Here is a 15,381-nt window from a genome sequence, read left to right as displayed (position 1 = left end):
TCACAATCTGCATCCACCCCTATGCTTCCGCTTGACCGCCCGACCGGTCACCTTCTAGAACATCTCCACTCAACTGGAACCTCTTTCCCCTTTTAGATATATACTTTCCCCTTCGGTACATAGACCCTTACTTCCAGATCACCGGTAATTCCTCTTACTGCTTGATCACTGATCCGACATGTACATATTGATATCTGCTCTGACTTATGTCTTTGCCTGTGTAAGTACTTACAAATTATATCCTTGGTACATAGCTTTACAACATAGTTATCCTGATCACTGCCTCATACTTAGAAGTATATAAACATATCCTGTACTTAGATATTTTCCTCAGTCTTAATATTACTTGTCTTCTTGCAGTTTCTACTTGTGAGAATTCTCAGTAGGACCTTGCCTCCTCTGGACACAAGTTTCATCTTGTTGTCACCTCTGACTCTCCGCTCCGACTTAGAGCTGTGCTCTAAGTCTTCTACTTACTTCTCCGCCCCTATCAAATATTCCCCCTGCTCCTATCCACCCTCCGCACCATCCTCCGCCTTCTCCGCTCCGCTCCTAGTTGGCCTGCCACTAGTAGCACTTACCTCCGACCCTCAAAGTGGACCTAAGCAGTCTACTCGTTCCTACCATCGGACAATGTCAGACCCACTCCAAATTTGGGGCACATACTCGGCTAAGGGTGCAGTGTAAGAGCTGAAGCTAAGCCCCAACCCCTCCGCTTCTTGAGCCGGCACAGTACCTAACACAACAGCTGCTTGGCATTTAGCATGCAGAAGCCATCAGGCCATGGGGGGTGATGCAAACTGCCATCAGAGATGTCATGCAGCATGTCAATGCCTTCATTGACAACATGCAACACTACCTCATCATTGAACTACCACATGTCCCTGATGCCTGATACCTTCCTTCCAAATAGTGCTGGCAGCTTGAAGAAAAAGAAAGCGAAGTCTGATGTGTCACAGCAGGTGGAGCAGGTCAAGGACAAGATCAAGAGCATGCACTCTAATGCAATGTCATGCCATGATAGCAAACACCTGCACTTCCTTGCAAAGCTTAAAGTTAAGAGTGAGCACAATCAGGATGCCAAGAAATACAAGTGGCTTTACACCACCCACAAGCACAAAGCCTCCCAAGCCACAGTCACCCATTAGTGCCTACCAGAGGCCAAAGATGCCAAGATTTGCCTTCATGAGACAGATATTTGAGTCAACTAAGCACATTCAGAAGTGCTTGACAAGGAAGTGGAGACTCTGCAACTCAGAATTCAGTACCACCAGATGATGCAGGCCAGTAAGGCAGCATTAGACAGAGGGGGTGGGTGAGTGTTAAGGTCGTGCTCAAGGGAGAGGTCACTCAAAGGGCTTCGGCTTCAGCTCATGCGCTGCGCCCCTTACCCGAGTATGTGCCCTTAATTTCCAGGGGACAGAGGGGAAGTCCGATGGAAGTCCGGGGAATTCCGGAGGACAGAAGTTAGTGGAGTTCGGCGGAACTCTGGAAGACTTATATGGGGACAGAGTAAGGCTACTATGGAAGTCCGGAGTAGAAACAGAACAGAGGTTAGACTACCCTAAGGTAGAGCCGGAGAAGTAGTCCTAAGGTTTAACCCCTAAGACTCGGAGGTGGACAAGAGGTGAGACTCAAGTCCAGAGATTGCAGGAATGAGCAGAACTGAGATGATATTCAAACTGAGGAGTTCCGGAGTTTTACAGGAGTTTATATACTGTAGGTATCATGTAAGTAAATCAGTCAGCACAGTAAAAGCTATGTCTGAAGCATATGGAGGGTCTATTAGTAAGTGTACAACAGATCAAGGAAATGAGGTCAGAAATGAAGTGCCAATGGACGGATCAGTAAGCAAAGCAGAAAGGTGTACAACTGGTAACCAGAGAGCAGTGTTCTAAAAAGGAGATAGGTGTAAGTCCGGAGATGAAAGCGGAGCACTGGGTGGAACAGGACAGAGAACCGGACTTTCATAGGGGAGAATCCGGAATTCCGGATCCAGAGGTATGGGATATAGTGTCGGAGAAAATAGGGGTAGTGTCGGAGGAGCGGAATAGAGTCGGGCAGAGGTAGCAGGGCTAGTCCTGCTGAAATGCACTTCGTGCATTGTCAGAGATGGAGGGATGGAGTGGATGGGGAAACAGGGGGTCGGACTAGTGGTAGGGATGTTCACAGGTGGTATTGGAGGTGCTCAGATCCGGTATGTGACAGTGAGTTGTCTCATCATCTTCATCTTGTTGTTGTCATTGTCTTGTCTCTGTTTGTTATTGCTCATATGTCTGTTATCACCATGCTTCCATTTGCCATTGTTACTGTCATTGTTATGTTTTTTCTAGATGCATATGTTTTTGTTTTATTGTGTTGGTACTTTGATTAATAGTTACATACATGTTATACAGATGTATTGGTAGTAGTATATGTCCAAGCAAGCACTACTGTTGTCAACCTTTCCTACTTTCCCCTATTAATATAGCACACTTTGAAAATCACAAGTGTTTGAATGTCTGCCATATAATACCAGCCTGACCTTGAATTCTAGGTCATTGGCTGAGGTTTCTCAGACATTTTAGCTGGGAGTTCAAAGTGTTTAAGCAAATTTTTCAAGAGTTTCAAAAGTTGTTTTGAGTACCACTAATACATATCATGTCTGAATGAGAGCCCAATGTCTGAATATATCTAAGGTAGAGAACTTGCAGATTTGACCAACATCACACAACAAAGTGTTACATTGAGACAAAACACACAGTGGAGGTTGACTGTTCAACCAGCAAATGAGAACAGAATCTGCAATATCAGAGTGTAGACAACACCTTCACACAGATATTGATATTTTCCAAATGAACAGAAGTGAAGATATGAGGTAGTTAACTATGTTTCTGTAAAATTGCCCTCCTAGTGGAGACTCAAAGCCTGTCAACCTCCAAACACAAGAGGTGCCATGATGCTGAGAGTGTCACCTGCAGAGCTCATGGTTGACCAGCCACATGCACAAAAGTGTTGTGGTGCAGGCCTTTGTCATATATCTGATCCAACCGCTCCGACAATATTGATATCTGCCCCACTTGACCCTACACCCCTCCCGCTTTCCTGTCACCTCCACTCCATCCACCCTCCGCTTGATCCAGTTAGCTTCCACATCCGCTCCTGCACTTTGGCTCGACTGCCTCATTGGTTACCTTCCATATTGTCTCCAGTCCACTGGAACCTCTTTCCCAATTTAGGTATATACTTTCCCCTTTGACACATAAAACTTACTTCCCGGATCACCAGTACTTCCTATAACCACTCGATTACTGATCCGACGCATACATATTGATATCTGCTCCGACTTATGTTTCCACCTGTGTTAATACTTACAAATTGTATACTCGGTACATAGCCTCATACCATGGACTACTGGTCACTGCCTCCTACTTAGAAGTATACAAGACATATCATGTACTTAGCTACTTTCCTCAGTCTTAATATTACTTGTCTTCCCACAGTCTCTACTAGTGAGAATTCTCTGTAGGACTCTGCTCTCTCTGGACACAAGTTTACCTTGTTGTCACCTCCAATCCTCCACTCCAACTTAGAGCAGCACTCTAAAGTATTCATTCTTACCTCTCCAACCTAACCAACCAATCCTCTTACTCCCCTCTGCCCCAATGCACCTTCCCCACTCCACTTCTAGTCGGACCGCCACTAGTAGCCTTTATCTCCCAACCTGCAAAGTGGACCAAAGCATTCTGCCTGTCCTATTGTCAGACATCATCAGTCCCACTCCAAATTCGGGGCACATACTCAGCTAAGGGCACAGCACAAGAGCTGAAGCCAAGCCCCGACCCATCTGCTTCTCCATCTGAGCATGGTATCTAACAGCCTTAAAGCATGGTAGGCATTCAAGCAACAAAAAATAAGCTCAGACACCTCAGAAAATGATGAAAATGTGAGTAACTCAACTTCCAATGCTACAAAAACTCACTTGGAGGTAGGTTCACATTGCAGATGATGTCTGTAGTGCATCAAATAAAGCACTTGATGGTGCAGTGAAAGACCATCACATTGACAGCAACACTAACAGACAGGTGATAATGTGGAAGAACATATGATTGACAAGACAGTAAGAAGATAAGATGTAGATAGGATAATGGCACTGTATATATGGGGATGAGTATTAAGCAGCCAAATACTAGCCAATAAAGTGTGGTGTCCAATCAGCAGTGAGTGACACGTCTGTCATGTGGTAAGCCCAGGCTTACACCCTTCCCCACTATCTTTAAGAACAATCTTTCTCCCAGACGTCCATTGCCTCACAGTCTTCGAGTTCCCATCGTGGAAGCCATTCATCATCTTCTTTGCCAAAGCTGACCCATCACATGAGATACTGCTCCCCTCAGCCAACCTTCCTCTCATTGATAATCTTGTCTATGAAGTTCTCCAACTGGCCATCTTCCATCACCACAGGACCTGGTCACAGATGTTTATACGCAGGGAAAAGTGTAGGGTTGTTCGCATAGTACAGGCATAATTGACTTGCATGAAATGTAGGGAAGATGTTTGGTGAGTTCAGTAAGTCAAGGGTGTAAGTGGATGTTTCGGGGCGGGCATCAATGATGATATACAGTCCGTCAAATGCAGCATGAACTTGGCAACCCTCTTATCTCCTGTCACATACCGGATCCGAGTACCCCCAGTACCACCTATAAGCATCCCCACCCCTGGTCCGACCCCCTGTTTCCCCATCCACTCCATTCCTCCTTCCCCAACAATGCACGAAGTGCATCTCAGCAGGATTAGCCCTGCTACCTCCGCCCGACCCCATTCTGCTTTTCCAACACTACCCCTATGTCCTCCGACCCCATACCCCTTCCATCCGACCCTATCTGGGGTTCCACTCCTCCGCCCTATCGGTCTGCCCGATCCTATTCCTACTCCCTCTGCTTTTCCGACCCATGGGGGTCCTTCAGTTCCGCTTGTATTCCCCCACCCGACTGTTAGTCCATCCGACCGTCTCACCAGTCCACTGGTCCACTCCTAGACTAGGAACCACTCAACTGGTCCTATCCTTGTTTAGTATCATATTTCCGCTTTTCGGATCACTGGTAATCCCTATAACCTAGCGATTCTGATCCATCGCGTACATACTGTTCCCCGAGCCGTATTCTCGTATGTCTCAGTCATCCTATTGTAATCCTGTACACTCAGCACATAGCCTTCTGCTATGCTATGCTCATCACTTAGAGTATATAAACATATGTACATTTGTCTGTAGATACTCAGTCTGAATATTACCTTTTCTAAGCCCTGCTCTTCTGTTCTTTGACTTGGGCCTGATCCTAGTCAACTCCTGTTAAGCCGGCCTAGGGGATTGACTCCCTAGGTCGACCAGCCTCCGATCCTCTGTTCCCCCGCTCCCCCATTCCCCTGTTCCCCCGTTCCCCCGTTCCCCCGTTCCCCTGTTCCCCCGTTCCCCCGTTCCCCTGTCCCTCCGTCCCTCCGCTCCTCCGACTCCCTGTACATTGGAACTAGACCCCGCAGTCTTGCATCCGTCCCCTCCATTCCGCCCTGCCTTGGACTTCATCCAAGCAAGTTCCTTCCGCTCCGCTTCTACTGTTGGTTCCGACCGCAGTAGTCTCCCGCCTCCCTCCTGTCGGGCGGAACAACCCCTACCCGACTTTCCCATGCTCACCTAGTAGTCCGTCGGTCCTCCTTCAGAGGACCCCTGTTCCGACATCCTGTCGGAACTCCTAGAACTCGTGTCAGACTGCACCCTGAAATTAGGGGCACATACTTGGGTAAGGGGCACAGTGTACGAGCTGAAGCCAAGCCCCTCAGACTCCACTTTACCCCTGAGCACGGTCTTAACATCTCCCTTTTGAATGTATTCCCAATGGCAATGTTTGGTGGCAAGCAAAATGCAGTCCCCAGTTTGTAGGACAAGTGTGGGGGCACAATTCTTGTTCATGTTGGTGGCCTGTGATGCTTTCACAGTGAGCAAGTTGTCTTGAGCCTCCATGACATCATGGGCAAGTTGGGAGAGTAAGGTGTGTGTATGTTGCTGGTCTGCATCATTGTTGGGAGGGATATGGGGAAGAATTGATGGTAACATCCATGGCGAATGACCCAAGTGTAACTGGAAGAGGGAGAAGCCAGTACTTCCATTGATGGTATTCATAATATGAAAATGTACATGGGGGAGGGCTTGCACCCATCCTTTGTGATTATGATCAACATAGTAACGTAGGCATTGATTAATGGTTTTATTTATTCATTCACTGGCACCATCTGTTTCTGGGTGATACACTGATGACATCTTAAGCTTAATTCCAGTCAGTTTGTGTAGAGCACACCAGAATTTAGAAAGAAAAAGCTTATCACAAGCTGAAATGATCTCCTTGGGGAGACCATTTTCACAGTACCAATGATCAAAGAATAAGGTTGTGAAGTGCTCCACAGTGATGTTATCTTTGCATGGGACAAGTTGTATGTCTGAGTTAAGACGATCCATCATGGAGATAAGCATGTTGAATCCACTGTTGTCCAGTAGGGGCCCAATGAAATCAATAGCAACCAAATCTCCTCATTGATCTGGGATTGGAAGGGGATGAAGCAGACCAGTGGTCGCTGTCGTCTTGGATTTATTGCACATACGCTCAGTACATGAAGGAATATACGACTCAATAAGGTCTCTTCTCATATTTGGCCAGTAATAGGATGCACAACAGGGCATAAGACTTATCTGCACCAAAGTGCCCTACTGCATCATGCACTGCATAAAACAGGTCCTCATGGAGGTTGTCGATGTGTGGGACTATGAGTTGGTTTGCAACATAAAACAATCCATGGTCATCCTGAGACAAGCCCAGCAAGGAACCTAGCAGATTTTTTAGTTTTTTACACCAAGGGTCGACTTTGTACACTTTCACAATGTGCTTTCACATTTTTTCATCAGTTTGAATGGTTAGGATTGCCACACATATTTGTGAGTCAGAGACAGTGTCCTTTTGTCACAAGAGGGCATCAGCCATGCCATTCAGTTCACCCTTCAAATAGTGAATATCAAGGTTGTACTGGGACATGTACTCTGCCCAACAAGCTTGGTGTCATGATAGATTGCATTGTGTGGGGAAGTTCTGCAATGTTCTATGGTCAGTGTAAACATTGATGTGTGCACCAAGCAACTCCAATCGCCATTTCTTAAACGCTTGCATGATGGTCAACAGTTCTTTTTCATACACAGGATAGTGGAGTTCTGCTCCCTGAACCTGTGTGGAATTGAAGGCCACAGGATGAGCGGACTCCTGAGTCTCACCCCATGACAATAGCACACCAGTAGCATAGTCTGAGGCATTGCAGGTGAGAAAAATCTTGTTTGAGCCAGGATTATCATGGTCAATTGTTATAAGACATTGTGGACTTGTTACAAGGGTTTTGATAGCAGAGCATGGCTTTCAGTGCTAGCCCAGCAAGGAACTTGCTTGTGTTTGGTCTGAGTAAGGGTTGAGGCCCTTACTTGCATAGAGTCAATTGGAGATCTCAAGGATATGATCCAAGAGAATGGAATTCAACTCAAGAGTATCATCTCAAGAGAAGATGGTTCTTTGCACTAAGGGAGTTCTCTTAGATAAGAGAAGTTCAGACCCAAAGACAAGTACAAGATGAGAACCGAGTAGATTCAAGTTAGAGAATCTAGCTACACAAAAGGTGCTGTATATATATAGGTAGTGTACCAAAGCATTGGTAAGGGTTCAGGGTAAGTATGAGTCAGAACCGGTTGAACGGTAAGGGTAAAGGGTGTAGTGAGTCGTGATACAAAAAGGGGTAAGAAGTACTGGTTGAATGGTAAGGGCAAGGGTAGGGCATAGGGTTAGATAGAAGCAGTGGCTTCTATGATCTAGGGGAAGAAGCGAGAGCTTCTCATGTTTCAAGACAACACAATCAAAAAGGAAAGAGATATAAATGGAAATGTAACCATAGTCCAGGTCTAGATGAGTCTGCACAGTTTAGCCACATGTCGGTGGTTGAAAAATGAAATAATGTATAATGCTCATGTTACTGTAACAGTTGGTACACTGCAGGTGCGTTTTGTACTCCCATAGGCATTACCGTCCATTTATACTTACTGAATGGTGTATGGACAGCCAGGTATTTCATGTCATTTGGGTGTACACCCGTCTGAAAAAACATGTTAGTCATATCAATCTTTCTGAAAAACTTTCCTTTCATGCAGTCTTTCAAGATTTCATCAATCCAAGGCAATGGGTGGTTGTCCAGTACCATATTAAGGTTCAATCTGTGAAAATCATTGACCCAGCACAGTAGGACTGTTGGGTCATGTTTTGGTATGATTGAAGGATGGGGATGACCATTCACTCTCAGAGTGTTGTAGTCTGCCACTATTGATGTGCAAATCGAGTAGGGTTTTCCAAGCGGCCCAATATTTCTTAGGACAGTCGTAAGAACATAATTGCACAATCTTGTTAGTTTCTTTCAGGTTGAGGCGAAATAAAACATCATCCAGCATCGTATCATTGTGCGAGATGTCCACAGGGAAGTGATCCTCAAATTCCTTCTTGAGGTGCTTGTCAGGCATCTTCAAGTGATCTTGATAGAGCAGGCTATCAATTTTCAACTGTACTTCCCCGATAATGTCAACTCCCTTCACCAGTTTGCACTCGTCATTAACAATGCTCTTCAGTTCCGGCAGGACATGTTTAAGTTCATTTACGATGTCTTGTTTCATCCAGAACAGCTTCAGGCCTGAAGGAGAGATACAAGATGGTTTCAGCTGAGGTGCAACTGCAGGGGATTGTAACAGATCATAGTTAGCATCTTTCACAATGCAAGTACGTAGCTCATGGTCAATAACAATCCAATTATGTGCAAGGAACGGTCCTCCAAGTAACAATGGTGTACAAAGGTTTGGTGCAATGATTGCATGTACAGTCCGAGACGTATATGCTTGATCAAGAGAAGTACAGGAAAGCTTGACATAGTGCGAGAGAAGAAGACATTCTTTGTTTTGTTAGACAGTGAGAGAAATAGGAAGCGGTTTTGAGAGTTGACAACAGCGTAGTCCAAGTTGGGTGACAAGATCTTCACCAATCAGAACTAGAGAAGAACCATGGTCAATAAGTGCATTTACGGTAATAGGAGATGAAACTGTGGGTTCGTCAACAAGACAGCGCCAGAGAAGATGGGATGTTTGTAGCGGGGCCACGCACTCTTTGCCAGAGTCAGTACCCTCTCCCAATACTGCTGATGGCATGACAACAGCAATAGTGTTACTTGTTTCTTCAACATCAACCAATGCAACCATACTTCTGTCCTTCTTCGACATAATGGCTGTAATCACAGCCGCTGTGAGCATCTTGTAAATTTCACCATCAGGGAAGCCCTTTGGGCAGTTGCTAGATGTGTGCCCAGCAAATGGCTCACAACATTTGAAGTATCCATTGTTGTCACGCAGGAGTTGTTTTTCAGTGTCTGAGAGCCACAGGAGGCAAGTGAATGTTTTGTCAGAGAAGGAGGTACTGTTGGATTGACCATTAGGTGCCTTCATGCTTGAGGGTGCATTCCTGGCAGGTTTCTTTTCTGTTCCGGAATGTGCATGTTCTGCTTGCAAGACTGCATCAACAGCATATTTCTGTCAGGCAAGGTAGTGCATCCTTTTCTTGTCAAGTAGGCACACCTTCTCAATCCATTTACACAGCACCTTTTCTTTGATGTCCTCGGCGTAGTAGTCTGCAGCAAGATTGGAATTCATGTGGGATTCAAGGTGGTACAGTAGATTGACATTGACAAGGTGAGAGGTCATTCCACACAGTAGTGTATTCTGACTCTGGACTTCAATAGCCCATTCATTGAACAGACATTGGCCTTGAGCCAACATGAGCATCTTTCATCAAACCATGTTAGACCAGTCTGTTGGAAGGAAACAGCTGCGGATTTCAGCAAGGTACTCCTTGAATGTGAGTTTATCCATGTGTTCCTGGTCATTGAGGTACCAGTCCTGTATGATAGGGTCCTGCATACCCCAAGCAACCTTCTTCACCCTTTCATCGTCCTTGACCTCCTTGTGCAAGAAGAATTGCATACAGCCCATTTCCCAAGTGCATAACACTTCTGGCGTGATCTGTCCCAGCATGAGGAAAGGTGGCTTGCTTGCTGATGCTTGATCAACATGTGCGAGTTTCGTAGTTGTCGCCATTGTGGTGGTGACAATGTCTGACTGTGAGGATTCTGAGCATGAGGATATATGTGTGTGTTTGTTGGCGACAGCGGGGATAAGGAGTGTAAGGAAGTTATTTTTGATGAGAATGCAGACAGATCTGTGTTCATCACTGCCATTGTAGTGTTGGCGGTTGTCACAATAATTCTACTATGGCTGTGGGTAGTGACAGTTGTGGGAGGAACAACACAAGGTCAGTGGAGAGGCAGTTTGATATTGGTGCGGTGGTGGGTTGACTTGAGTCAAACCCAACAGCTGATGTGACAGAGCAGTAAGATATGAGAACAGCAACAGAAGGATGTAACAGTAATGGATCTGCATTCTTTTCAACATTAAAAAAAAGTGAAAGGCCATCACATCAATGGCAACACTAACAGACAGGCAATAACATGGAAGAACATATGATTGACAAGATGGTAAGAAGATAAGATGTAGATAGGATAATGGCACTGTATATATGGGGATGAGCATCAAGCAGCCAAATACTAGACAATAAAGTGCGGTGTCCAATCAGCAGTGAGTGACGCGTCTGTCATGTGGTAAGCCCAGGCTTACATGCAGCTTCAAGTTTTGCTGTCAAGGCTTTCTTGCGAATCAACGAATTAATATTCTACTATTGTGATAACTCGTTATCATGCATACAATTTACTAATCAAAGTCGTTACAGTTCTACAGTTCTACTGAACTTACTGTACTTCGGCATAGGCTCCGGCATGGCTTATGGATGCAGTGTCACACCATGTCACATTCACGTGATGTTGGTCGAATCCGCAAGTTCTCTACCTTAAGCGGCTCTCAATATCTGGCTTTGTCTGAACTATGATGACGACGTTAACCTTGCTTCACGTCGTCACTAGCGTTCCTAAGGATTGCTAGACATAGCCGGGTTGTCGCTGACACTGTTGACACGCGTGATGGCCTAGCCATTGGCAGATATAACCATGTCTGAGTTGAGCAATTCTGGTGATGAAGGTGGCGGGATCTTCAAGTCAAGTTCAACGTAAGTCCGAATCATTCTCATTATTACTTAGATGTGAATTTCTGCAGTTTCTGGTCCCAGCTCTGATTCTGACGATGACGGTCTCGACACGCTACCAGCTAGTTTGAAGGGGTTGTCCATCTCACCCCGGACTCAGACGCGCTCCACGCCAGGGTTTCATGATGCCCTCGATAAGAACAAGAAATCTTCGTAAACCTTCAGAATCCTTCGTCCGCCACGCACATACCACTCGACCACTCTTCCGGCCTCTTGTTTCAGTTGAACTTATGATATGTTGCGGGGTCACCCGGATGTTAATGATTCATTATCGCCTCCATTCCACGACTCTTGAACTACTGACTACTTCATTGGTTCTAACATTTCGCTGTCATAATCACATCGCAGCTACGACGCTATGCCTTACTATGCCCTACATTTCCTTGGTACCTCTAGTTGAAGTTCATGATTTAACTTCTCGAGTCATCCGTCGAATCCTCCTTCCTTAGCTCTAACTTCTTGCTTTAATTCTCCTTATTTCGTTGAATCCTCCTTTTAAGCTTTTGTTCAATCGAAAATCAGCTTTGATATTGTCTTATTGAGTTTTTACTAAGACCTAGTCAGTGGGTATACGAAGGGTGACTGTGTGTCGTTTCTCAGTGTGTGTATGTCAGTCGGTGTGTGGTGCGTGCTTTATGTGTGTGCGGGTGTGTTGAATAGTTTGACAGATCCAGCGCCATAATGGACAACCTAAAGTCTTTCCCCTACATTCATTCCGACGCATGGCCTCGGGGCCATGACTGGCATGCTTCTGGCCACCACATTCCATCCAAGTAAGCCCTCGGGGCTTTCTTTTATCACAGGATGGCGGAAAAGAGCACGGTCCGGAATATCGCCCAGAGAATTGGAGCTCTTGGAATGCGCAGGCGTCAACTTATCATCCGCATCGCCAACGATCGTCTAGGGATATGATATCACCTCCATGTGGATATACGAGGCCTTCCCGAATTCGACTCGAGAACAATGCTCCTGCCTAGGGACATGCCTGAGACCCGTGCGACCTACTCAGGCGGGAATATGAAGGAGCGACTATCTTCCTTCGATTGGTCTGGCTAGGGGAGACTATCAGGCGGATATGTTCTTCCTACATCACCATGAAGGATAATATTCAGTACATAAAAGCAAGGCGTCTTCCTACTGTCCCCTTCAGATTCATTTGACTCCATATCACATCGTCACAAACAATGCGTCTCTACTTTGTCTTCGCCATTATCGCTGCTTTGACAGCATCGATATCTGCCAGTGACGAGCCCACTGGGAACTGCCCCATCAATTGCAAGAAACAGAGCGACTGCGCAGGCTGCCCGCGCGTTTTACAAAATTGCGTAAGTATGAGTAGTTTGTGTCCTGGATTTTACATGACTCACTGGCGTGGTAGGTCAAACATATCTGTTCTGGGTGAATGGCATGTCGCGACAGTGAACTACAGTGAGTCGCGTTTTTGTTTTCGCATCGGTGCAGTATGGTTGATGGCATGACGCGTAAGTTACTAGTAGTTTGTTGCTGAGTTGTTTAATGTGTCTGCTTCTGAACGAACTATACTGCCGCTCGAGCAGCGGAACATTGGAGATATTGGAATAGAGGAAAATGAATACATAAATTACCGTAATATGTCATGATCATGGCGCAAATTTCCTTACTTAGCTTTATTCTGTCACTCAGAATGCACAGTACAGTTGAAATGCTCATAATGCATACTGTCGGGACCGTCAAAAGTCTATGCATTATGAGAAATATGCAACGCCAAGAATTTCACACGTTTGTGACATGTGTGACCTCCGCCAAAAGTGTGACAGCAAATTATCCATAGTTCTACACAACTACATGTATTATAAGAATTGTTCTAAAGATGTTTGTCTAGCATTAAGTAGCTCTTCTCGTCATAGGTTAGCACGAAATATATGAAGTTGTGATGATAAGTTAAGTGAAAACTGAGGATCACTAGCACAAATCAAGGAGATCTGGATATGAGATTGATGCACCCGCTTCGTCGTCAGAATCAACATGTGTGTGGTAGTAGTACCGTCGTAATCACTCCTTCTATACATATTTGAAAGGAACAATGCCGCCAAAGCAGAACAATAGATTTATGGAGTACCACTACCTCATGCACATGTCCCATTCTATCAATTCGGTACCCCATAATGCATATTGGTCATGCAAAAGTTATGCATTATGCGTCTAATTGCATGGGAACAACGATGGGATCCTCAAAAGTCCATGCATTATGAACATTTCAACTGTACTAGTGATCGAGGAAACCAGGGACCTGGTAAACCGAGCGCTGTGGTACATGTCAGATCCTATTAGAAGAGTCGAGTAGACTCGGAGTGATTTGGCAGGTGAAGCGCCCGTTCACAATATAAATGTACAGCTGCTCTTTATGAACTTCTGTCGCGCATTGCACAGCTCATTGAGGGTGCTGAGGTTGGGGTGTTGCAGCATGATTCTACACCCTTCTTCCTTTCCCTTTCCCCACTGCACCCATTCTTCCGCACAACACAAACTCACCCCCCAACAGACCGTACACGCTACCAAACACACCTGGTACGGCCGTATCCGAGTCGTCCCTTCAGATCACGACGCCGAAAAACCATCACAAAAAACCAACTACCCGTCCTGTCATGCTCTACTCTCCAATTTATAATGGTCTCTCTGCCGCATTTACTTTTAGTCAGTCTTCCCTCTTCTCATTCTGTTCTAGTTTCCATCGTTACGAGTTCTGCGAGGCTCTCTGCAAGAACTCGAAGCTTGGTATTCATGAAGATGCTCAGAACCGCGGCAAACTCACTGGGTTCCTCCGCTTCTTCTCAACTAGGGTCTATCCTCGGCCTGGGAGTCAAATGATGACATGCTCAATGCTGCTCTCAATGAGTAGTAAGTTACGGCCGGTCTTGGTGCCCTCGGCAAATTGAAGCGGAATTGCAAAGCTACTTTCCATCACCTCACCACTGGTTAAATGCTTGCCGTCGCACCACGCCTGCGGGAACTTCCTAGCCAGACCTTTGTAGACGAAGGAAGATAGTCGTTAATACTAAAGGCGCTTCCTGGAGCTTGCAGCTTTCCTGGTCCCAGCTTTTACTACAACACCAAGTTGAGTCTGGTACTATTCATAGTACATACAAACATATTTTGATCTAATGCAATGAAGATAGCCGGTTTTCATGTGACAGTTTTCAACTTTTTCGTCCCGTGGGGAATCAGGACGAACAACGGTTGCAATGTGATGTGTCAGATCATTTACTAGGATCTTGCCATCCCGATTTGCACCGGTGCCACGGTGCCGTGGCGGCAGAGCGCCGAAGTGAGCACTAAGTGTCAAGTTCAGCGCCTCATATTTTCTGAGCTTCCGCCATGCGATCCATACTCCCGAAGGGCTTGTTTACATTCAAAAGCTCTGAAGGGTTTTGAGCTCGAAATTCTAGGTTCGTCTTCAATATTGTTCATGATGTAGATTTTCTTATTCTTGAGGAAGATCGCAATAGCTTAGAACGGTAGCCGTCGGTTCTCCCGGGTATAATTTTTGAAACCCTGTATCATTTCTGTTTCACTAACCGACGGGTATCTTATGATCAATCCCAGGCGTCGGCATTCAAACGCTAAGTACTTCTTCGTCGGATGTCTAGTACTAATAAATGCCATGCGAAGATTATTCGAATGATCGACATGGGAATTGTGGATATAGGAGCTGCTAGTCTCCTCTAGTCTCCTGCAGTCAGACCTTGAAAGAAGGAACGACTGTCTTGTGATAACAGGTAGACTTTCATGCAGAACGTACTGCACAGTTCGGTCGGTCATGGCTACCTAGGCCATATATGACGAATCACGACTGGACTAGCTTGGAACGTAGTTGTCGGTTCTCCCAGGTATAATCTTTGACATCCTATGGTGCTGTTACTGTTTCCTAGCCGACGGGTATTTTGTGATCGATCCCAGGCGTCGGTATTCAAACGCTAAGTACTTCTTCGTTGGATGTCCAGCTATGACCGGTACTAATAATAAGTGTCCTGTCAAGATTATTCGAATTATCGACATGCGAATTATGGATGTTGGAACTAAGTCTCCCGCAGTTAGACCTTGAAAGAAGAAACGACTGTCTATGACACTTGAGTCTTGCTATTTGTATCATCACGAG

General features: G+C 45.6%; 1 protein-coding gene across 1 annotated transcript; it reads left to right on the top strand.

Moving 5' to 3' along the window:
* The first annotated feature begins 13,561 nt into the window (after nucleotides 1–13,561).
* EDB91DRAFT_1144184 (uncharacterized protein) lies at nucleotides 13,562–14,671 on the top strand. Its single transcript, XM_041319136.1, has 4 exons — nucleotides 13,562–14,123; nucleotides 14,177–14,339; nucleotides 14,398–14,550; nucleotides 14,622–14,671. Exons 1-2 carry the CDS (start codon nucleotides 13,871–13,873, stop codon nucleotides 14,203–14,205), a joined length of 282 nt encoding a protein of 93 aa, XP_041175217.1. The 5' UTR covers nucleotides 13,562–13,870; the 3' UTR covers nucleotides 14,206–14,339; nucleotides 14,398–14,550; nucleotides 14,622–14,671.
* Nucleotides 14,672–15,381: the final 710 nt, after the last annotated feature.

The sequence above is a fragment of the Suillus paluster genome (assembly GCF_016628075.1).
Source record: "Suillus paluster strain FC165 chromosome Unknown EDB91scaffold_43, whole genome shotgun sequence".
In the NCBI taxonomy this organism is placed as follows: domain Eukaryota; kingdom Fungi; phylum Basidiomycota; class Agaricomycetes; order Boletales; family Suillaceae; genus Suillus; species Suillus paluster.
The sequence above is the reverse complement of the archived record's forward strand: the minus strand, read 5'-3'. Positions and strand labels throughout refer to the sequence as shown.

Bases quoted from the DNA above. Each gene is read 5' to 3' on its own strand.
- EDB91DRAFT_1144184 (XM_041319136.1), top strand. From the start codon at position 13,871: ATGCTCTACTCTCCAATTTATAATGGTCTCTCTGCCGCATTTACTTTT. The intron at 14,124-14,176 runs GTAAGTTACGGC...GGAATTGCAAAG, and splicing joins AATGCTGCTCTCAATGAGTA to CTACTTTCCATCACCTCACC.